The sequence below is a fragment of the Curcuma longa genome, chromosome 3 (assembly GCF_044706935.1).
Source record: "Curcuma longa cultivar G26 ecotype Majalengka, Jawa Barat chromosome 3, ITB_CL_G26_1.1, whole genome shotgun sequence".
In the NCBI taxonomy this organism is placed as follows: Eukaryota; Viridiplantae; Streptophyta; class Magnoliopsida; order Zingiberales; family Zingiberaceae; genus Curcuma; species Curcuma longa.
Genome location: NC_133863.1, coordinates 3,405,031 through 3,429,522, shown reverse-complemented (window position 1 = coordinate 3,429,522; position 24,492 = coordinate 3,405,031). Strand labels below are relative to the sequence as shown.

The 24,492-nt window shown below is 38.6% G+C and overlaps 5 protein-coding genes across 5 annotated transcripts; 3 read left to right on the top strand and 2 right to left on the bottom strand.

Moving 5' to 3' along the window:
• Positions 1-1,224: 1,224 nt before the first annotated feature.
• Positions 1,225-2,962, top strand: LOC141824167 (glycerol-3-phosphate 2-O-acyltransferase 6-like). The gene is made up of 2 exons (XM_074711410.1): positions 1,225-1,851; positions 1,930-2,962. Exons 1-2 carry the CDS (start codon positions 1,240-1,242, stop codon positions 2,806-2,808), a joined length of 1,491 nt encoding a protein of 496 aa, XP_074567511.1. The 5' UTR covers positions 1,225-1,239; the 3' UTR covers positions 2,809-2,962.
• A 2,486-nt stretch (positions 2,963-5,448) lies between these two features.
• LOC141824169 (uncharacterized) lies at positions 5,449-6,286 on the top strand. The gene is made up of 2 exons (XM_074711413.1): positions 5,449-5,504; positions 5,584-6,286. Exons 1-2 carry the CDS (start codon positions 5,457-5,459, stop codon positions 6,199-6,201), a joined length of 666 nt encoding a protein of 221 aa, XP_074567514.1. The 5' UTR covers positions 5,449-5,456; the 3' UTR covers positions 6,202-6,286.
• Positions 6,287-6,293: 7 nt separating this feature from the next.
• On the bottom strand, positions 6,294-7,215 carry LOC141824168 (transcription factor bHLH149-like). The gene has a single exon (XM_074711411.1). It carries the CDS (start codon positions 7,107-7,109, stop codon positions 6,561-6,563), a length of 549 nt encoding a protein of 182 aa, XP_074567512.1. The 5' UTR covers positions 7,110-7,215; the 3' UTR covers positions 6,294-6,560.
• A 10,129-nt stretch (positions 7,216-17,344) lies between these two features.
• LOC141824416 (ras-related protein RABA1f-like) lies at positions 17,345-18,715 on the top strand. Its single transcript, XM_074711699.1, has 2 exons — positions 17,345-17,784; positions 18,654-18,715. Exons 1-2 carry the CDS (start codon positions 17,571-17,573, stop codon positions 18,680-18,682), a joined length of 243 nt encoding a protein of 80 aa, XP_074567800.1. The 5' UTR covers positions 17,345-17,570; the 3' UTR covers positions 18,683-18,715.
• On the bottom strand, positions 18,707-21,798 carry LOC141823048 (YTH domain-containing protein ECT2-like). The gene is made up of 7 exons (XM_074710322.1): positions 21,618-21,798; positions 21,103-21,176; positions 20,817-20,970; positions 20,545-20,621; positions 19,772-20,359; positions 18,937-19,503; positions 18,707-18,856 (listed from the first exon to the last, which is right to left on the bottom strand). The coding sequence occupies exons 1-7, from the start codon at positions 21,649-21,651 to the stop codon at positions 18,707-18,709; spliced, it is 1,644 nt and encodes a 547-aa protein (XP_074566423.1). The 5' UTR covers positions 21,652-21,798.
• Positions 21,799-24,492: the final 2,694 nt, after the last annotated feature.

Sequence of the window (24,492 nt, the reverse complement as noted above, 5' to 3'; positions counted from 1 at the left end):
CACATCCCTGTCCCAAAATCGTGACGCTGTCGTCGAAAAATGTTGGTGGTCGCTCTCTTTGTCCATCGCGTCGCTCAAGTCGTCATCGCCATCAGCTGGGCCATGCCACCGGAGGGTCTGCGTGAGTTGTTAACAATGATGTATTCCATGAGTTTGTATATAGCGAATCTAATATTCTTATTTGATTATATATATATATATATATATATATGAAAAAAATTGTGGTATGGTGAGCGAATCCTTTGTCCTTGTGTAAGGGACGAATATGGTTGGATCAGAGAGGATTGCAGCGTGCGCCCATACTGGCACATCGAGGCTTGCGTGGTTTTGGACCTTGAGGAATTTCCAAACCCTTCATGGCTAGACCAAATAAACCCTTACAGACCTATGCAAAAAGTGTATCTACCTAATCAATTATATATTAGGGCTAGAACAAATAAACCCTTACCTACCTATGCAAAAAGTGTATTTGGTACAGCTACAAAAAAAAATAATACAATTAATTGGACAGATGATTATGATGAATTGACAGCGTGATATTATGTCGGCACGTCCATAGTAACTTGACAAAAATAAAAATGAGATAAATTTATTTATTGTGAATTAATTTTAAAGTTTATAATAAAATTAGTAATAAAGTTTCTGATAGATTTAGCCATGTCCCACAATAGATTTGTTAATTCTATTAGTTTATGATAGATTCATTAATAAAGTTTGTGAGAGATTTGGCACTTTGCCCTTTTAATTTTCGATTGAGAAGTTAGTGGAGGTGAGGATTTTGCTTAAAATTCAAGGAAAATGATGGGACAAAATAATAAAGACAAGATAAATCCACCCAACCAACAACCTGTAATATCCTATACAACCTTTCGCATTATTATTATTGTTGTTCTTTCATGAGTTCCCCAATAAGCATCATTTCTCCTCCCCATCACACAAGTAAAGCCAGAGTGTTGCACCAAACCTGTTCAACCCACAGGATTAATTTAGTCCAACAGATTATTATTCGGGCCACAAAAATCCAATTCCACATCTTTCTTGATGAGTTCAACCTGGTTAACTTACAGAACCCGGCTCGGGAAATCGGAAACCACGTAGACAAATTTGGTAAGAATTTAATGAAACCTTTGGTGTCAGGTCACGTAATCAACCGTATAAATCACACATTCCTCTACGTGATCGATCAACAAGGAGAATTGTAGCTCTCGAAAGATTCAAGGCAACTGCGATTCTGCGAAAATGGGATTCGACCGCTTCAAATCGATCGAGAAATGCAGCACGGAGGACCGGTCATACCAGACCGCGGCCGCCGACCTCGTCGGCACTCTCCTATGCTCTCGCAGCTTCTTCGCTTACTACATGCTCGTCGCCATTGAAGCCGGCAGCCTTTTCCGAGGGGTCCTCCTCCTCGCGTGCTACCCCGTAGCTTTCGTCTTGAGCTGCTTCTCGGAATCGTCGGCGACGAAGTTACTCGTCTTCGTCGCCGTGGCGGGGCTCAAATTGAGGGACGTGGAGATGGTGGCGCGCGCCGTGCTACCGAGGTTCTACTCCGACGACGTGCGCGCAGAGACTTGGCGCGTGTTTAAGTGCTTCGGGAAGAGGATTATCGTGACGGAGGCACCCCGAGTGATGGTGGAGCCGTTCGCGAAGGGATTTCTCGGGGTCGAGATAGTGCTGGGGACGGAGTTGGAGGTGAACAAGTCAGGGAGGGCGACTGGGTTCGTCTCGAAACCGGGCGTGGTCACTGGTAATATGAAGAGAAAGGCAGTGGAGGAGATGGGAGATGGAAACTTGCCGGATTTGGGCATTGGTGATGCAGAGGATGATCGTCATTTCCTGTCACTTTGCAAGGTTTTATTATCACAATTCTGATTTTTGTTTCTCTCTTATTCGTTCACAAAATTTTGATGATTAACCAAGAGGTGGCAGGAAGGGTGCATGGTGCGGCGGAGCACCAAGAACAAGCCGGCGGCGCAGGGGCAACTCCTCCGCCCTGTGATCCTACACGATGGGCGGTTGGCCCAGCGTCCGACGCCCGTGGTGGCTCTGCTGACCTTCCTCTGGATGCCGCTAGGGTTCGCACTCGCCCTCCTCCGAATCTACGTCAACATCCCCCTGCCAGAGCGCGTCGTCTTCTACACCTACAAGTTCCTCGGCAACAAGTTGGTGGTCCGAGGTGCCCCTCCGCCACCGCCGAAGCCGGGACACCCGGGTGTACTCCTTGTGTGCAACCACCGCACGATGCTCGACCCAGTGATGGCCGCCGTGGCCCTCGGCCGCAAGGTCAGCTGCGTCACCTACAGCATCAGCAAGCTCTCGGAGCTGATCTCGCCCATCAAGACGGTGGCTTTGACCCGGGATCGGGAACGGGACGCGGAGTACATCCGGCGGTTGCTGGCGGAGGGCGACCTGGTGATATGCCCCGAGGGGACGACGTGCCGAGAGCCATTTCTGCTGCGCTTCAGCGCACTCTTCGCGGAGCTCACCGACCGGATCGTGCCGGTGGCGGTGAACACGCGGCAGGGTATATTCCACGGTACGACGGCGCGGGGGTGGAAGGCGTTCGACCCCTACTTCTTCTTCATGAATCCGCGGCCAACGTACGAGGTGACATTCCTGGAACAGCTCCCGCAGAGGCTCACTTGCGCCGGCGGGAAGTCGGCTATCGAGGTAGCCAATTACGTGCAGCGGTCGATCGGGGCGGCATTGGGGTTCGAATGCACGAGCCTCACCAGAAAGGATAAGTATGCGATGCTCGCAGGGACCGACGGCACTGTTCCGGTTAAGAGCCGAATCTCAAGATCATAATCCATTGCTTCGTAATAATCATGCATTAATTAATTCCAAGCGTTGTGGATTTTTATTTTTAGTTTATTTTTTTTCAACCACCTGTTGTAGGAAGATATAGAATTCATGTGAAAGTTTAAACATGTGAAATTTATTTTAAAAGCCCTATTTTTCTCTCTCTCTCTGTAATATTTTCTCAAATTTCCAACAAGAGAAAGTAATAATTTTAACAGTGATGTGTTTCAACTATCAAAAAAATCATACCTGTTCATCATGAGAAAATTTGCATGCATCACCCCACTTGCATTCACCTCTTTGAAAGGCACGACATACACCTCGTGCCTCTCTCTTTTTTGCCACTCCTCTTTATCTTCCTCATCTTCTTCCTTTTTCTTATAATTACTAACATGATCAACTCTCACAATTCGAGCAAGGATCTTAGCCCCATTTAAATTATCTGCAAAAGGAAATACAGACACAAAATTTGTAACTGTCATTTGCAAGTGAGTGACAATATATACAGAGAGTAAATAGAGATACAAACAACACACCTACAGCAAGGATTGTACTCCTTTGATCTTCGTATGCAAGGAAGGCAAAACCTTTCGACTTACCAGTAGCCTTGTCTCTCACAAGATTAACATCAACAACCTCTCCATACCTGACATTTGTAATATAAAGCCAATGCAGAGTTATTGAAATCATCGATTGCAGTTTTAAGAAGAAAAAAAAAAGTACTTTGACTGAGGTGTGTCACCCTCAAAAGGAATTCTACAATCATTACAAAGACTAAGATTTTGGTTAGGCGGCAAATTCATCAATATGGGAGTTTTAGTTTTCATTTGATTAGAGCAACCTAAGAGTTGCTAACAATCTAAGTTAACCAGCTAGGATCAGGCATCTCATGACTAACAGCAAGGTTTACATGAAATATAGGAGTGACTGAATCAATGTTGGAATTGAGAAAACAAGAAACCAACAGAGCAAGAAGGTTACCTAGTTCAAGTAAAGTCCTCTTACGTTGCATAATGGGTAATTTAGCATATGCTAGATTTCCAGTAACCTATAGAAACACTTCTTTGTTGTTGTATAATATTTCACCATTATTTTGCAAACCTACTATCAAAACTAAAAGGAGTGGCAAGGGATCTTTGGTTTTAGTAGTATGTTATTGCAAAGATTTGAGGCATTCCCTTGTCATAGTATCCAAGATTATTTGTCTGGATTCTTGTGACAACCAGTTTAATCTCATATGCAGAGTCGTAAATTAATAAGGGGGTTACATAAGTGAGCTACTATCATATAGAGCTTAGGCATTTGGGTTGGAGGTTGGAGGTTGGATCTAGCAAGTTAATGGATCGCTTATTTCCTCTAAGTGCACTGTCAAAATTGACATCTTAATCTTAAGCATGGAGAGGCATCCTAATTTTGATCATTAAAAATAAAAAATTGGCAACTAAATCCATCTATGATTATTAAAAAAATTTAAAATTTAGGGCTAAAATTAGTAGAAAATTAAAAATTATCGACTAAATTTAATTTTGACCTGCAAATAATTATATTTGACTCTAAATTGATTTGCAATACAAGTTATGTCTAAAAGATTAGAAATTATGTGTGAATTATTAATATCAGTGCATTTTTTTTTTATAATTTTCAATTAAAAAACTAAATATCCATGATATTCTTAAAATTTTGTTTAAAATAATCAACCTAATAAATAAAATTTAAAGATATAACAAATAATAAATAAATATGACAAATATGCATATGTTTTTTTTCTTTATATGTATTTAAATAGAATTTTATATAAAAATATAATTGAATTTCACATAATTTTAAGTAAATACAAACCGTAACCTAAGTTATATCATATATATGTGCCCCATCATCACTTTTAAAACTTCGAAGAATATTTCTAAACGATAAAATAGAGTATTGGTCTCACCGTCTCAAATTCTAAAGAATATATCTATGAATTTGACTAACGAGATATATGTTTGAGATAATACATGTATGACTGATGTCATGTTTGAAATCCCATAATATGTAAAACGCTAATTATCAATGATGAGATTTAGGAGACAAATTCTCGTTGATTAAAGTCATCACCAGGATTGCTTACACGTGTATTCGACCAAGATGAAAGAGTTAATGAGATTTGTCTTGCAATTCTACCTTACGGTATGCCGATAGAATATTATTTGACTTTCGCGGACATAATCGAGTTGATACTCAAGTCATAGATTGTCATACGAAAATAGATATTAAATCACTAAGAGAATAATCCCTTAAGAAATAAAGTTTGTTTTATTTAAAGAGATAGATTGATCATCGTGAATTATTTCCTTCAAATAACTATAAGATCGATATTGGAAAACCTTTAGGATGAATATTATCATCTTTTTGCCACGTGGTGGAATGCTACTAAACACAGATTGTTGGATTTCTCTAAATAGTGACAGGCCCAATTGGCCCAATAACTCCAAAACTCTTACTCTAGGAATTTGGGGCCGTTTTATAAAGATTTTTCTGTAATTTTTTATTCATCTTTGAGATTCGTGAACGCGTGGTTCACCTCGTCCACTTGATTGGCAGTCACTTTAATTTAAGATGCATCGCTGGTCATTGTACCCCTCAACCATCTCGCCGGCAACTCTTCCGCCGCGATGCGACGATTCACGGCGCACTCCCGCTTCTTCTCCTCTCTCAAACAGGTCATGCGCGCTGCAATCTCTCTTCCACACCGTGATTTCCATCCTTTTTCCACATTGAACTCCTTCGTTTCCTTTGCAGATGGAGGATCGATTGGAAACGGAAGCACAAGACGAACCGGAACCCCCAACCCTAAACCATCCACCGCCACCGTCGCCTTCTCCGTCCACGCCGATCGAAGATCAAATTCCTATCTCGCCCATTTTTCTCGACTTTGCCTGTACCGATGGCAAACAAACTAGCCACCCGCCTCCGCCGGACAGCAGCGGTCCCCCGCTCAATTTCCTCTCGAGTTTGTCTTGCCTAGAAGAAGAGGACCCGAAGCCGCAGCCCGCCGAGGACGGCGAGGAAAGTGACGAAATCGAGCAGCTGATGTCCTTGTTGTGCCTCCGTGAGGGCCAAGAATTGAGCGGCGGAGGAGAGAGCAGTTGCCACTGCAGTGGAGCAGGATTCTTCTCCAAGGTCGCCGGCGTGAAGGAGCCCAAGTGCGGTAAGGAGCGGGAGAGGTTGTACGGATGGATCGACTACTATTACAAGGAAAAGAAAGAATCGGCCAGGTTGGCTCATCTGCTGCTGGCCAAAGCCTGGTGCTTGAGCAGAAGCGGCGGCGACAGTCTTGGAGAGATCGAGTTCCCATCCACAATCGTGGAGTTTCTGGAACAAGATCCACCAACGATGAACGATCTCTGCTTCGGCTGAAGGATCAAAAAGTGAGTTTTGCTTGGAGTTTCTACAAACATATGATGTTCATGTGATAAAACGAATCCTATATTTTACCGTCAATATGGATCTGAAACAAAAAAAATCTTGGAAAGATGAATCTCCAATTTGAAATACACTTTTAGATGGTTTTCTCAAGTAAACACAAAATTTCAATCAAAGATCAAGGAATTAGAGGTCCAAGTTCTGCAGCGCCAGAAGTTCAGTGAGGAGCATGTACAAGTATTAGGATTTTACAATATGCACAGGATGCCCACAGCAGTGTTTCCAAAATCCATTGATCATATACATACACTTAATTATCCATCAGCAAGAAGCAATTCAGTTCATCAGTCACCTCAACTTCCAGGTTCAGCCGCGTTCAGCGACGCCGCGGATAGCGCTTCAGCGAGCGCCCTCATCGTCTTCACTTGCATCTCCAGCGCTGCCATGTAGTCGACCGCCTCCTCTAGCAGACTCGGAGCTGACAGCTTCCGGCACCCGGGCACCAGTCGGCCGAGCAGCCGCAGGCGGTCACTCACCTTCTTTCCCTCGGGGGAGGCTGCCATACCCTGCTTCAGCGCGGGCGGAGGTGGCTTCGGCCGCCTGCGCCCGCGGCGGGCTTTCAGGAGGAGCTTGCAACTTGGGCGGCGGCGGCCGAGGAGTATGGCGCGGCTCCATCGGGACTGGCCTCGGGCGGTGAGGGCTAGGGCAGAATCGGAGGCCTCCTTGACAGCATGCGGCCCTGAAGGAGCGGTGGCGCGGAGGGCGTCAATGAGGCGGCGACCATAGATCCTCTGCTGCGCGGCGGTGCGCCACTTGCTCTCCGCCTGATCCGTGAATCCAGGCTTCGTAATTGCCTTCTTCGACCCTCCAGCGGAGAAAGATGAGGAAGGGGAAGCGATCATGGCTGCGGCCTGCAGCGACCAAGAGAAAGGAAAGGAAGGAGTTCGATGAAAGGAGAGGAAGGAAGATGAGGTGTTGATGGTGGAGTGGGGATATAAAAAGAAGGCGACTTTTATTATCTTTCGCAACAAAAAATATTTATTATTAACTATCATTAATTTGGAAATACAAATATGGGTCCTATAATTGGCACGCATGTGAATCAATCAATGACATTCAATTTATTGGATTTATGTCTCCCTTTTATTATTATTATTATTATTATTATTATTATTATTATACGTGTTCGGCGTTGGAACGTGAGACACTGATTAGTAATCTAATCCATTTAGTTGATAAAATATTAAAATTCATAAAAAGGACTCTTACTCCGTTGAAAATTTCTTTTTAAAATACAAACGATTCCACAGGAACAAAAATGAGCTAATTTTAATTTATTCTTTAATGATGATCCTACAATTTGACTGATTAAATGTAATGCTATTTTAGACGCATTATCTTTCCCACTGCTGTTTTTCAAGGTGAGATCCCCACTTTGCTCTTTGACGTTTCCTTCTAATCTCCTTCTCCAAGGAGTGATGCATGATCATAATGCAACATGGGAAACATCTAGGTATATTTAAAACTTTAATGTCGTCACAGATGAAATTCTAAAAGAATTAAGCTGAAAAGTGAAAAAAACCACCAAAGAAACACGACGTTAATTAAAAGCCACTTGAGCAATTTGAGATTCTTAATTAGTCACGTAGGCAACAATGTAGCATAAATAACGACACGGCTCCAACACAAAGCGCCAGTGCACTAATTAGTCTTTCTATTATCTAATCCCGATACCAAATGCACAGCTATTGTATCTAAGTATGAATGGCATGCATTAGGCATCGCTAAAAGACTATGATTAGAGATGAACTAAGCACGAGAATAGGAAGTAGTTTTGATGTCACAGTCATACATCTATCACGTTTAGCCCGTTTGCATTATGATATAATTCGAAGAGCAATCATAGCATATAAATACAACAACATCATACAAATCCTGTGCTCATTCGTTTATGCATATCAGTAATACAAATAGTTGTTGATCTTAAAAGTATATATATATATATATATATATATCAGGACAATTAACTTTGAACACTATAAGTTGTAGATCTTTTTGCATACTCTATTGCCACCACCCATTCCACTCCATTATGTAGTAGTAACTCTGATAGTGCATGCACCGACCGTGAGATATCTTTTAAATTTTAAAGAAGAAGGCACGCATATTTCATTTGGTATGCGTGCATACCTATCGTGGTTGATACTTCCACGGTTCCACATGAGATGATGACTTCTCTTGCGCACTACGTATAGCAGTAGGTGGCGAGGTGGGTGGAGCGAGGGCCCCCTGAGCACTACTGCCGTGGCCGGTGCTGCCTCCTCTTTTCCGCCGTCGCTACTATAGAAAGCATTAATTATAATCGTGGTCAAGTTAAACAAATTAACGCACATTAGCTGCTCGGTTACGCACGTGCTATGCTAGGCTTGGTATAGGAAGGTAGGCCTGGTTAGGTGGCAAAGGAATAACAAAAACCGGATATGACTCGGAGTAATTGATGGGAACCAGCGGTCGGATTCGCGTGCTGCCGGCCCGGTTCAGTTCCTTCCTGCTCCTCCATTCCGGTCGGTTTAATTCTCTTAAGAAATGTAATTAGGATTGATAAAACAAAATCTGGCCTATCCCAGTCTGCATTAAGAATCGAACTGTGTAGATGTCAATTGGCTGACCGTGGAAATTGATCATTCTAAATTATTATTATTATTTTTATTAATACGACGATAAATGCACGAGAGGAGTGAAATATATATATATATGCGAAGATTGCGACCTCAGTTCTTCTCCAATTTTTCATAACGTGGCACTTTTGACGGCCACGAACCCAAGCCGCCCACTTGCTGCAACACTTGTATGGTGCATTAAGTTGGGAATTATCGAACAAAATTACAAAATAAATGCAATTATGATTGATTTACTGAGAAATAAAATATTTGGATGGATAAAAAAAGAATATACTCTTGGAGAAAAATTTGTACGATAATTTGAAATAATTAAATCTCCCCCTCCAAAGTTGTGAATCATTCTAGTGCCTTTGAAAGCCAACAAAAGGGAAACGGCATGAAAGCAACAAGTAAATTTTGTAACCTTAATTTTTTTAAAATTAAATTTTAATAAATAGATTGAATCTAAACTTGACGTAAAGAGCTAGGCAACAGAGTCAAAGTTTATCGTACTTGACGTAAAGAGCTGAGTGTGAAGCAAATTTGGCTAAATTTGGCAGATCTAAAGTTCAACACAACCCAATTGCTTCTGACGAGGACTCATACACAAGGGTAAATGTTGAATTAATTGGTTTTAATTTGCCAACTAATAAATAAATATTCTAATTCTATGAATTAAGATCCGAATTAATCAAATTTACTGAGGTACTTGAGATTTTTTTAACTTTAAGAGGTTTTTTTTAACAAAAAAATACTTATGTTTTCTGTATGGCTGATGGATAATTGAGAAAAATGATCTTTTCTCATTTAAAAAGGGATTTATTTTATTTACAAATATTTTTATTTTCTACTAACATAGAATTTTTTATTAATAATAATTTTTCATGCCACTTCAGATATTAGAAGATTAAATGTATTTAAAAAATATATGGAAAAGGCTTAATTTTTGATCATTTCTTTTTTAAATTTCAGTTTGACATAATACCGTTCCTCCAAAGGATCGATCTAGCCTTACATAATTACATTATGTAATCTATTATAATGTTAAAAAAATGTTTTTTTTCTTTCACTTTTAATACTTTAGGTAAATTATATAATTTGAATGGACTTAAAAATCTCCTCTCGTTATAAGCAAACTATCAACATTCCCCAAACCCAAAGAAAAAGGAGAAAACCCAAGAAATAAAAAAAAACTGGAAGGTTTATCTATACATCCTTTTATTAATTAAAATGTTAATTCTCTCAATAGGTTATTTGATTACAACTCCCTTGTTAATATATCGTTTTGAAATTCAAATCTATTTCCTACTATTGGTCACTCTGCCGCTCCTGTCTTCTCATCTTTGTTACAAGCCGGAAGCAGAGAACAAGTTGTGAAGAAAAGCTGCACAATCCAAAATGCGACTATAATTTTAAGAGTTTTGTGGCAAATATATACTCATAAATATACAAGCCTTCATTTGGACAGACATGAAGCATTGTAAACCATGAGAAGTTAGACAAGACGAAAACGCATACGAAATGGGTTCTTTCATAAACAAGTCACAACCTGACTTATTTCAGCTTTGACAGCTCAATCAAAGGGCATGCAAAGAAATCATGCATGGCTCTGACAAACTACATTGATGCTAAGCAAATTCTGCACCCGCACCACATTGTCTTTGTTTTTCTTTCACCATTTTGTTATGTTATAATTAATCGCTTTTAGATTACTGAATTACTTTGACTATAATTTTATCACCCAAGTGGGAGTTGCTATATTTCTGGTTCCGTAAGCCATGGCTACTCAATCATCGTCAAAAGGGAATTAGTAAACCTCCTTCAATGGGGTGCGTCTTAAATCCACCTTTCCTGTTGCATGATGTGTACCCCTTAAAATTGCACCATCATCAACGTTTAAAAATTAACAGCTCTGCTGCAGTACAAGGCCGTGCCTATTCATGGCAGCTGCTTTTTGGCCCATCTCTATCTCCTTCCTCTGTAGAGAAAGGTGGGAGGAAAGACTGGATTTAAATAATTTAGTTGGATGATATGACAAGATCTCACGTTCAAACTTTTTTTTTTTCAATACGTACCCGTGAGAGAGAGAGAGAGAGAGAGAGAGAGAGAGAGAGAGAGGATGATTTTTGTTTATACCTGCTCTGTTTTGTTCTTGCTCTGCTCTGTTTTGTTCGGTTGCTGTGGTGGCAGGCACCAGTGTACAGTAGCAAGCTAGCAGCGCGTGGCGTGGGTAAAGACAACGGAGGGAAGGCAGGTGCCTTTATTGGAGGCATGGTTTGGCAGGAGAGCGCAGAATTGCCGTAAAAGAGGCCTCGGGTGGAGCGCGAGCAAGAGGGTTGTTTATGAATCAGTGATAAATAACGACCGTGATGCTTGCTATTTATGTCCTTCATCGTCCACTCAGATGAGCTAGTGTTTTCTCAAATAGAGATTAACAAGTATAAATTCTCTGAAATCATAAGTAATCTTGGTTCATGGTAATTGTACCATATTAAAATAAATTGGGCTGGCTAATTAAAATAACGATATTATTGCAAAACAACAGAGAATGAGTTTCAAATATTTGTCATAAATACTTATTGGACAACACTTGCAAAATAGATGCAAAGGTATAAAAATCTGACAGTCTAAAGAGCCGAATCAAAAATAATAATAATAAATCCAAATTGTTCAGTTTCACTTGGACATCGGATCGAGTAAAAAAAATAAGAAACAAATAAATTTCGACTTTTGACAATTTTAAAAATTAGAAAAACAAATAGTTTTTGAAAACCATCCCATTTTTTTATGGTAGAATTTAAACTGTCAAATAACTTTTCTGTACAAACAATGCATAAAATGTATAATTAGCCTTTAATAAACAGAATCAATTAGTTTTCATTTTCATTTTTTTTAAAGTGTTAGAATGAAACTTCTAATATCTTATGCCACTATTTAGCATCACCGGCTACTCTGTCACCTTATAAAATCCAACCTCGACGCCTCATTGTCATTACTTAAATTTATGATTTATCAATAGAATTAATGAATTTATGATTTAAATCATCAGACTAGATTGGTTTCAAAATTTTCACCAGTCAATCATTGGACTAAAATTAAGAGCAAAAAAAAAATCTATAGAACGAAGAAAGGAAGAGAAAAAAAATGAAAAGAAAAAACGCAAGAGGCGTGGAGGTAAAGAACCGAAGGAATAGTAGAGGAACTCGCGTGGCCTCTATGAACTGCAGTCTCCATGGCAGTGAATTGTGGCTTCCATGGCAGTGATCGCAGCTCGTCCACGAGCTCATGGCCTGAGTTCGTTGGGGAGTTGTTATGACAATTGAGATTTTGCCAATGATGACGGAGTTTGTGAAAAAAAAAAATGTTGTCAGAAGGATGAAACTCATTCCGCCTGATAAAAAAATTGATATGGGAATGGCTGTAAAACTCTCCATAGGTTATTTGAAAGTTAAGTGAAGGATTTTATCTTGATTTCTGTGCAATACTTCAGTTTGTTTGCTGATAAATATTCTTTTTATAAATAATGTTCTCTATAATTTATTTTTAATAGGTTACTGTGACACTCAGAGAAACCGGATTGCCGATCCATATTAATACTTAGGTAAAATTGATTGGATCAACAAGCCCGATGAACCGTATCAATCAACTCATTCCGGCCAACCAATTTGATTAAAATGAATAATTGAAGAGTCTTGCCAGCTGACCCATTAATTACGATCAATTAGGCCAACCAACATGCCTAACTTACCCTTTTAAACTGATAAAATTGGCTCGATCGCATCAACTAACCCAATTCAAAATGGCTCGATAGGTTTGACCAAAAAGTCGACCCAAATAATAAACCCAACTCATTTGGTTTAATCGGCTCCTTCAATCTGTTTAATCCAGTTAGTGAGTTTGGGCTGATTATCTCCAATAGATCATCTAACTTGACTGAACCACCTAAGTAAAATCATAGTGCTCCTGCGCCACGGTAAAGATAGACGACGGAGACATTTATTGTATTTTTTACAGTAAATGTTAATAACTAGAGTAAAAATACATTTAGAAAATCTCATTTACAGAGACCTTTACATTATAGAATATATGTAAATTGTCGCAGATGGATAGCTAGTTATCATACCAAAGTTTCAGTTTCTCCGTGATTATTGAAACCGATATATACATGAAGCAAATCTCAAAATAAAGCTGATAAGAGATTGATATGGTCCCTTTAGAAACTCATGCCGCGCGTCCACCTTCTCTAAATGCTAGCTAGTCAAGATCTCTCCGCTTCCTGCTGACCGAAACTTGCATAAACGAGTGTATACTAACGAAGAAAATCAACGTCTCTATGCATGAAATATATTGTACCCAACTATAAAAAAAAAAAAAAAAATCCAAAACACATCTCTCAAAGTTATGAGTTTTCTTTTTCACCAGAGAATTCAGAAGCATTGGTTACGTATATAATACATCTTTAATATCTTGTCTTTTATACTTTTTCGATGACATACCTGCTGGGGTCTTAGTGGCTCGCTCGCTTCTATAAATCCTCCACACGAGAAGCACCAGCTGCAGATGCCCCACTCCTCACAAATTAAAGGCGCACCCACTCGATCGGATAGCTCATGGCCCTCCTCCTTGCAACCTTCCAGCTTTATATTTCCTTGTTCATTTAGCTCGCTCGCTGTTACCATCTTCCGTTTTAATGTCGATCGCCTTTAGTTTTTTCCTGATCCCCCTTTGGTGCTTGGTGTGCAGCCTTGCAGGGAGGGCTGGTCGGTGAGTTCTTCTCAGTGGCACATGGTTTTGCTCAAGACCGCGCAACACTTCCATATGACACCGCATCGCCGTGCTCACCTATCTGTGCTTTGGTCGTTAAGCCATCAGGGAGAGGAGGAAAAACAGAAGAGACGGGATAGGTTTGGACGTCGATGCGCTGGTTTATGGCCAGGCTGCGTGGTCCTGCGCAAGATCTTGCCCTTTGATTCGCTCTGATACCTCTCTGATTTCTGCATCTCTTGCTTAAACATCAAAAGCTTTAACATCCATGATCTACTACGGTTAGGTAACCATTTGTCTTTCTTTACTATGGCCAACAAAGTTTTTTCTTATGGTTCTACAAATTAACAAAGATCCGGATCGGGCACAAAGAAACCCTAATAATGAAACTCGAAGGAGTGAGTAATTAATCGTTTCTTACTGTACATGTTTTTTTTTTTTACCTTCTGGGGTGTTGTTATTGCTATTTCAAACGCAGGGAAAGGAGATCCAGGAGCTGAAGCAACCCTAGAAGCGAAAGAAGAGAGGGATGCGGATTTGACACAAGGAAGGCTTTGTTTCTCATCAGGAGCTTCGATGGGGACGTGTGGAGTAGGGTTTGTGTCAGCGCCAGGTTTGGCAAGCCGGCCATCTTTTCTCTGCAGGAGAAGTAGTAGAATGTGAGCTGGAAACAATGAGTGCATGTGGGAGTGTGATTATATTGAGGTGACGCGGAGTAGGGTGAGCCGGTCTCTGTCGGTCGTCCCAACCGATGCAGGCGGCCGTCCGGCCATACCCGGGGTTTCCGGGCGGCGGGTAGCCGGTAATGGGGTGTCGAAACGGCTTCTGAGCTCATCGATGACGCGACGGGCGTGGCAGATGCGGTGCTGCTCGTCGGCGTGTGCGGGTTCGGCAAGGTCTCAAGGCAGCGAGGGCTCGGCGCCGTGTGCTTCACGTCGCAGTAGTGGTTCTTCACTTCCTTGTTTCTTTTATTTCATGAATTTTTTTGGGATACTAATTGTTGTTGCCTGATTTTTTAGAATATTATTTCTTTCGTATAAAAATAAATATGCTAAGTGATGTGCCAATGTTTGGTTTGGTTTGGTTGATGACAAGGTGGTGGTAGAATATAGAATGATAAATGATTCATACTTATTTGTGTTCAAATGTTTTAATTTCTTTGCCTAAGGTGGTTGTTTTGTTTCAAGAATTATGCAAATTTAATCTTTCCTTCATTATTCCTTTACACATGAAATTAATGTAGATTCGGCTCATTTATTAGAGTTAGGTTTAATTGTTTGTATTAAAAAATTTTGGTTTATGTCTATTCATTGTGGTGGTGCCGTAGTGGTCAGTCTCATAGATATAAAAAACCAATATCTGGATTAAAAGGTACGTTGAATTTTTTAAATTTTTATTTATTATATTTTCTAATACTTAATCTTATTTTTATTTGAGAAACCTTATTAAAATATATTTACTTTTATAATGTTTTTTATTGAGCTTGTTAATTTGAAGTGCTATCAGTGTCTTCTTGCATGATATATAGGAAGAAAGACTGGGTCCAATTTAATCTTTCCAAAGGGCTGTCGTTCAATGTGTACAAATAGAGATGTTCATCTCATTCCTTTTTTTATTTGAATTTATTATGAAATATTTGAGAGGCAGACATATCATGCTGGTTTTTTGAATTCGTGGTCAAACTACGCAACAGAGATGCTGAGTGCACTCATGCAACATGAATCGGCTAAACTCGATTACTTACTGCTAAAGGACTCCCAAGTTAGGAAACTATTCTTTCCAGTGCCCAACTTTTCTCCATCGTTTCTTTGAAGAAACATCAATGGGCTGGAGATTTACATGGTAGAGATATTAAGTGGTTGGCCGGGACTATTGTTAGAAGCAGGCGAGTTGGTGGCTATCATGTCATATATCTAAAATTAAAGTTTAAATCTACAAGCATAAAAGGCTCGACACAGCAGGATCTCTCTATTATGTCACGTAGTAAACCAAATAAATTCCCGTTTAAATCAACACGCGATTTCAAACAACGAATTAGGCCGGTTTGGAAACCCCAAATATTTTATTTGTTGATTTTTCATTTTTGTGAAAATAAAAAATTTAATACAGGGAATGAATTTTTGCAATGGTTCGTAATTCTTTTTTAAAAAGTTACTTTTGGTAATTAACCAACAGCGTCTCTAAGAATCAAATCATGCTTTGGCAAGTTAATTAAAAGTCTAATATGTAAACAATGTTATATGTTCATACATATATATATATATATGACTCCTTAAAATCTTTACCACAGTACAATCAATAATGACTATCTCCTCATTCAGGAAGTAAAAAAAAAAAACAATGACGACAGGTGACCCTCGGATTATGATGCGGCCAAATATTTTTATAGCGAATCATCTATTCTTATTCTTAATTAAATACACTGCAGAATAATTTTTTTTGAATGATAAACTTGAAATACTGATTGTGAAGTGATGCATTATTCGTGCTCTCTAATTTATTTTAGTGATCGATAAAATTTTTTTATAGGACTGAATCAGTCATCTTCATGATTAATTGGTTCGAAAAGTTGGATACTTGATCACCAATAAACCAACGATGATAGGTGGAAAAACAACTATGGAACGCTGGCTACGGAGTGAAGCGCCATTTGCACTTCTTGATTTACTTTAATAGTCCATGGAAAACTTATGTAGGATTAAATTGGTCTCCTTTAAGATTAGTTGGTTTGAGACCATGATGTAATGACAAAGTGCTCAATTGTTTATCTAAGCATCTATGGTGCGAATGGATTTACCCTAGTGGATGATATAAAACTTCTATGGGCAAAGGCATAGCCAAGATCGTCAACTATAAAAGACTAACTACCTAAGAAACTCAAGGAATAATAGAGTACCTCTGTTTGTAGTTGAGAAATTCAAGAAATAGATGGGGCTAGAGCCCACCCTAGCTCAAGAGTGACTGCGCCCCTATATATGGGAGTGGGTTAGTCAACTTGAGGATTAATCGGATTGTAAAAATTGAATACCTAGATTATATATAAAAAAACAATGATAACTATTCAGTTTTGGACTTAGTGGAATGATAAGAGGTATGATGATTCTCATACAATGAGAGTTCAATTCACACTTTATATGCTTGTAGTGTTTGAATTACTCATAATGATACTAGACAGTCCACTCGAACTCCATATACAGTTCTCGAATTTACCGTTGGTGGAAAATTTTTTGTAAGGGTCAAATTGATCACCTTTAAAATTACTCAGTTCAATTCATTTTCTTTGACGTGCTAATTTTTTCCTCTCAACAAATCATGACCGTATCTACTAAAATAATTTATTTAATGCAACAATCAACCTTATATAAGAATATAGTTACTTAATAATTCTTCCGTCGTAAATTAAATGTTTCATATTTTTTTTATTAGTCATGACATTTTGTATGGAAAGTTTTGCATGAGAATTTTGGGCTTTTCGAAAAAAAAAGTTTATTATTTGCGCAAAAGTTATTTACGCGCTCCATCTATACAAATTTCGAGCTCGCCGGACAAGCCCATTTAAAAAAGCCGGAGAAAGGCCCACCACTTGCGCCAATTGAAATTAAGGGTAAAAAAATTCGTATCGGTTCCTGGATGTGCCACGTCGGCAAACACTCTGTCAATAGAATTATTCGATCCTCACCGTCCCATCCTGTCTCTCCTCCCGTCCGGCCACCATCTCCTCCATCTCAGCGTCTGTTTCTCATCGTTCGCTTTCATATCGATCGATCCCTTCCTTTTCTTCTTCTTCTTCCATCGAGAGAAGAGGTGGAGGATCTTATTGTTGGTAGCAATAGCGCGAGGTAGGAGGGCGTCTGGAAGAGGAGAAGATAGGAGGCGAAGAAGGAGAGAGAAAGAGGAAATTAAGGAGGGAGATTTGTGTTGATCCGGATAGAAGGAACGATGTACAAGACAGACGAGGACTATGATTACTTGTTCAAGGTGGTGTTGATAAGGGACTCTGGGGTTGGGAAGACGAACCTGCTCTCCCGGTTCGCCCACAACGAATTCAGCTCAGAGGTCAAGTCCACCATCGGCGTCGAGTTCGCCATCGGCACCATCCGCGTCGACGACAAGCTCATTAAGGTGCAGATTTGGGACATCGACGCCAGGAAAGGTATCTGGACAGTTTTTAATTTCTAAACATTTTGTGATAAGCCCCAAAATCTTATACATGGACGTTTAACCTAAAGTACTCCGGATCTAATTTGTTTACCATTAAATTAAATAATTGTTAGTAGATTTTATATTATTCGATCTCACTGATATTGCCTGAACGATTTTAATTAAAATGTTCTGCAATCTATAATTTGGTTATTAATTTAAAAAAATTCCACTACAGATACGAGATTATATAGTATTTGTTCGGTGTACTAGAATGTAACTGCAATTACCGATCATAAACAAAATCTCCTATTTTCATAGTTCAACTGGCAAGAAAAAGAAAAATGCAACGAATACATAATCGAACTGTTTCTGAAGAGGAGATATCTTAGACATTGCTCGGCATTACGGAAAATGGAGATATATTAGAGATATCTTCTCTTAACATGATTCTTAAGGATAATGGAATTGCATATGAATTTACCATTCTATCACTTTTTTTTGTGCCTCTGTTAAGCCAAACTCGTAACCTTCCTTAACTGCTTAATATTTTTGGTACAAATGATGGTTCGATCAAATTTTAAACATTGTGTTCACTCACATCATGCGCTCACTCCCATTGGGTTTAATCGTTCGTTTATGTGTTTCTTTGACTACACCTTTCCTACCTTGCTTAAGTTTCAAAATATAAACATGATGGTAATCAATCAAGCGCTTATTTGTCCAGACTGTTCATCAACGAATGGTTCTTGTTTTGTTACAATGGATCCTTTCCCCGGACCCCGCATGGCGGAGCTCTGAGGCACCGGCTGCCCTTTATCAGAAAATATAAACCTTAGTCTTGTTGAACTGCTAGGATCTCGTTCTGTTTTTTTTTTGTAGGTATCGTGCAATTACTAGTACATGCATAGAGGTGCTTCTGGTGCCCTTGTCGTCTAGCTATGCATGTTCACATCCTTTACAATATGCCACTTAACAGGAAAACACCCAATCCACTTGTCCTGCTGCCAATAATCTAATGTTTTGTTGAAATCAACTGGACCGACCATCTCTGCAACACCTACGAACTGTCCACTAGTGTTGACCTATAATGAAAAACATTAATCAACAATTATATGTATATAAACCTGAAAATTAGAAAGTGCAACACAAAAGTGATGCTTACAGAGAACAATAAAAACACCGGGCATCCATTTGTCTTCTCTTTAGATTCCTGATAAGCGGCATCAAGTTTCTTGTTTCCATGGGGAGTACTAGCCCAAACATTGTACTTGATACTCTTGTGAATATCATCCTCGCTGTATGATTTTATTATAAAAAACTTGGCATCTGAATAAGTTATTGGGAAATCTGTCTTGTTGTATTGGTCTCTATCAGGAACTTCAGGAGAGTCATGGACACTTGTAGAAAGACTTTGTCCCCTTATTGCAACAGAAAAATTAGGCGCAAATCCCTTCTGGTTTCTAAAATGACCTGCCCTTGGTCCTTTATTAAGCTCACTCAGGCCTTCCAAGTTCTCGTTACCATAGCCATAGAAACCATTGCCCTGACCTCTATGCTTATACTTGTTATCCATTGACATTACCCATCTTCCATTCATGCTGGAGTCGTAGATATTTGAGCGAAAACCCTGATTACCTCTGAATCCATTAGCATTCTGACCATATATTCTATTGTTAGGGTACATCTTGTTCACTATTCCAGGAGCTGATGATCTTGGAGTATGCATTCCCTGACAATCATAAGATATTCTCACTAAACAATCAAATATAAAGTTCAGTATGTTTGGACTTTGCATAATGTTCAGCAAGCAAATGCCAAAGTAATAGTTAAGTGAAACACTTGGCTTGCAGCAAGCTAGATTATGACTACTTAGAACAAATTGTAACAAAAAGCAAGCATGAAAGTGTGTCGCATTTTCTTACACATGGCTACTCAGTTTCACAAGAATAAGTAATATATCAGTTAACAGACAAGATACTAATTTGTATTGTACATACAGCAAGATGAGGAAGAGGATGGAGATTCTGATTTCTTGTTGATGTAGTATTTGCAATATGAGATGCCATTGAAGAGCCATTGATAGTGGAAGTTGGTCTCTGCTGCCCATCAGGAAACATGGAACCGTCATACCATGAAATAGGTGACCACATGCCATCATAACCAAATCTTGGATCCTGGTAGCCGGAAGATGGATTCAGTCCAGGTAACATGCCTTTACCAAATGAGACACCTGTATTTGATGGTGTATTCTGTTGGTTTGGTTTTGCTTTTGTTGTCCCATTGTTGCTATTTGTATTTGCTTTAACAGTTTCATTCGAATTAGCTTTTGTTGTATCTACTGGAATAGGAGGAAGTTCAGTGGCAGTAGATGTAGAAACATCTCCTTTGGAACTAGGATTTTGGCTTGCTGTGTATGGTGCACCACTGGGTGTCTGTGGCTGGTAATATGTAGCAGGGAAGTGGTAATGTTGGGGTGTGTATAGTTGATTGTTGTGCCCCATAGTTGGAACTGGGGAACCAGGAGAAGGATATGGACTATATGGAGTATAACCATATCCAGGATGATACATATCCCCATAAACCCCCTGCCAATGACCAGAAATGCCATTAAAATATGAGCATAGAAAAGAGCCAAAGTACAAAAATAATATTTGCAAAATAACTTACTCTAGTTTACAAATTAATTGATCAATAGGCAATAAGCCTGATCATCAAAATGAAAAAGGAACAAGATACTGAAAAATAGAAAGGAGAGTCAAAGGCAACTTACAAGTGGAGGTACCTCCACTCCATCAGAGTTAACATATCTAGGATAATCCTCCCACTCTGTCACTGAGCCATCATAACCTGAATTTTAAAAAATATATGGAATTCCTCAAGTAACACTAAAGGAACTACAGATATTTGCAATGATAGCAAGCATCCTGAAATAGACATTTATACAAAAAAAAACATAGAACAAGTTTACACAAAACATGCATTTAAATTAATTCAGGTATGAGCTAAAACATAAAAAAGGATCATCCATGTATCACATCTAACCTCCATAGTACAAAGCTGAAGAATATCCATTCGGCAAGTAGCACATGCTCGCATCCGTATGCTCCTGAAGCCAAGGGGTCAAAGACCGCTCATATGTCGGGATTGGAGCAATTGGTTCCCCGCCATTGGATGAACCATATTGAACTCCAGAAGTCTTCATAAAAAAAAAAATCAATCAATAATAACTCTATTTGAATATGAACCTAAATAATATTATCCTTCCTCCAAAATAAAGTACAGATAAAACGCCAATAATAATTTCCAATAGCTAAATTTGAAAATCTACCTTCGTAATTTCTGAAGCATCTTCACTTTTGTTTTTGGAGTCCAGGGATAACTTTTGCATCAGATCTGCAGATTCTGAGACATATATTAAGGACTGCCAAAATTGAAAAGTTATAACATTATAATTACAGAACTCAAGCATAGTGCTGTATACGAAACAGAAATTATAGGTCAACTAAAGAATTTTTCCTCCCCGGGCTTAAAATAATAAAAGCCACGATAAATCCATCGATTAGAAAACCTCGAGACCATTGAAGAAACAATACAGCACTAATATTTCATCCTAGAACCAAAAAAATGACAACCCTAAACCCCTCCTACCCCTAATAAAACGTAATCCACTCTTCATCATGCTTGAGCCTCCGATCCATCATAACCCATGTAAAAAACCTAAACAAAGAAAGGCGAGAAGCAAAATCCAGTTTTTAAACAGCAACACCAGCAGAAAAGCAACACAACAAACTGATCGAATAAGATCAAGTAACACTAAATCGATTCCCTTGGAAAGAAGGATACGGTCGGCAGGAGTAGCGGGGGCGACTGTCGCCATGGACGGATCTGCAGGTAGGCCGCGGAGTCAGAGGAGCGAGCTGTTACGGGAGGATCAGATGGCCCAAACCCTAGAGAGGGTAGAGAGGGAGGAGGACAACCCTAGGAGACGGAAGGAGGTGAGCGCCGCCACACGAGAGGGGGAAAAAAAGAGAGGGTTTTGGTGTCGAAGCCGAGCTGATTAAATAGTCATGCTTTTGCGCGAGCCCGCACCAACTGAACCCAACAATGGATACATCTGTGGGACCCATTTCTATAACTCAAATTGACCAATTATTACTCGGTATACGGCGGGGTGGAGATTCCCCTTTACCAAAGATAGTTTCCGAAATAGGAAAACATGCCGATTGTTCTCTTTTTATTTGGCGGATAAACTCAATTAAAATCTTCAGAAAATTGTATGAGAATTTACAATTATTTTTTTTTGAAAAAAAGGGGAAAATCTAGATTGCATTTTGAGTACGAGTTGTTTTTAATACAATTCATAAGTTATTTTTTTTAAAAAAAATCAATATAGATATTTTTTTATTATATCCCTTCATACTTCATTTTTTCGGATTACCTTATGCTCTTTTTCAAAATATGGTACAGCTGAAACATATTGTTTGACATTGAATTAATATTTTTTTTTAAAAATTCCTTGATGTCTTAAATGTTAGCGTAACAAATTTAGTTTCAGTGTTTTGAAGTGTCTAGTAAGTACTAATTTGACTCTGCTTTCTATCTTTACCGACGAGGACTTATCGATTAAGAAATATATGCATATCTTTTAATATGACAATTTCACGTTAAAGAAGTCTGATGGACTAGTCAACGACTTCTCTAGGTTGGTCTATTATGGGCTACTTCCATAATAATCTTTACTCTTTAACACAATCCCATTCATCCTCTTAATAATTCCACCATAATCTTTAGCATTTTAATCATTCTTCTAGCAAATCGTTCTATTTTAGATGCTCAAATGTCTCTATTTTTTTTTTTGAATTAAAAAAAATGATAAATCCCAGTTAGCTCCATTGACTATCTTTGGGGTGATCGGTTTAACCCCACGAAAGTTTCCCATCGACCACCAAGGTATTTTTTTTTTTGTGAATTTAACCACCTTAAGCATAGTTGCTCCACCATCATTATTGTCTTGAACCGTATTAAAATTTGCCCCTTTGCTTTATCCGCTCACTTTCCAAGGGTTGACTATCAATAAAATACAAACGAGGGATGCTTTTGATATAATTTGTCATACATAATTTTGATGCAAATGAAAAGAAATAAATATTAATAATTTGAAGGATCATTTTATTACCTAATAGTCTATGCAATCAACTAATAGTCTACCCTAACTATAGTTGTTTGTCAATTCAACTCCCTCTATTATATATCCAATTATCAGTAGAACTGAATATTCGATTAAAATCGAAGCGAATCGAATCAAATCGAACTGAGTTAATCAGAGTCAAACAAACTAAATTTTTTTCGAACGAATCAAACTGATCAAATTTTTAAATAAAAATTAAACAAACCGAATCGATAAAATATCGATTAATTCGATTGAAAACCAAATTAACTAAATTTTTTGAGTATTATGAGAGATTTATCGATTAATTAAGAATTTATATGTTCACTTACTTAAGAATTTATCAATTAATTGTTTATTTTGATTTATTCGATCTAACCGAAGGTAATTTAAAATCGAATTGAATTAATCGATATAATCGATTTTTTTTAAAAAAAATTAAAATTTTAAAATAACCGAACTGAATTTTTAAATTCAATCGATTTAGTCGATTTGTTTGATTTAACCGAACTTTTACTCACTCCTAATTATTAGGGATCGATCTATGTTTATTCATGATAAGAGATGAAGATAGTTAAAGTTAGTGAGTGATTGTCATATTATCATTCACCTTTCTGTCAATTTTTTTAAATAATTTAAGTATCAATTAATCCTAAAGATGATCGGTTCGGTTTCATTGAATTTTTTCAGTGATCACTAAAGTACATCCGGGAAGCACAAAGTGACCTAACATTCACAGCTAGACTTTTTATGAATTTATCACACTAGACAAATATCCTTGTTGAAAATTGACCTCAGATGTTATTTGTGTCACTCATACTTTATCATTTGCAATGTGTCCAAGGGTACTTCAACTCTATCCAATTTTTTTTTAGTTGACATCAGATATCTAACTTACACCAACTAATCCTGAAAGAATAGTCTGATCCTACAGAAGTTTCCTACCAGACATCAAGGAATGACTCATCAATTCAACCTTCTTAAGTCAACTATCTATTAAGAAAAATTTATCTGTTAATTTACTGAAACTGGGGGCACGATTCTGTCTGAGAAACTAAGAAGGCATTCCACTGGTACATCGTAGCCCAGGATTTCACCTCATTAGCTTAGCGTTCTTAACTCAACCGTCCATTAAAAAAAATTATCCATTAATTCGTCGATTATTAAATGCCTGAGAAACTGGAAAGGCATCCTGCCGCAGCACTGTAGCTCAGGGGTTGGCTTCACCTCTCTATCCACCGGTGGGAAAAGATGAATTCATCATCTCGACGGCTCATCCAGAGTGACCCTTCACTTTCTAGAAGGGAGATAAATCATAAGAGATTTTACTCTTAGCAATAGTAACAACTACAGGTGGGTAAAGCAATAAGTGGGACTCCCACACCCGCTAAGGCCTATCAATGACAACGTCCTTGTAGGAACCATCCATGAGAGCTTCACCTCTCTATCCATTTCAATTAAGGTTGATAATGTTGCTCTTGGTACTCATTTAAAGAAAATAACAATTGCATCTTATCATATAATATGACACGAGCAGTGCATTTTCAAGGA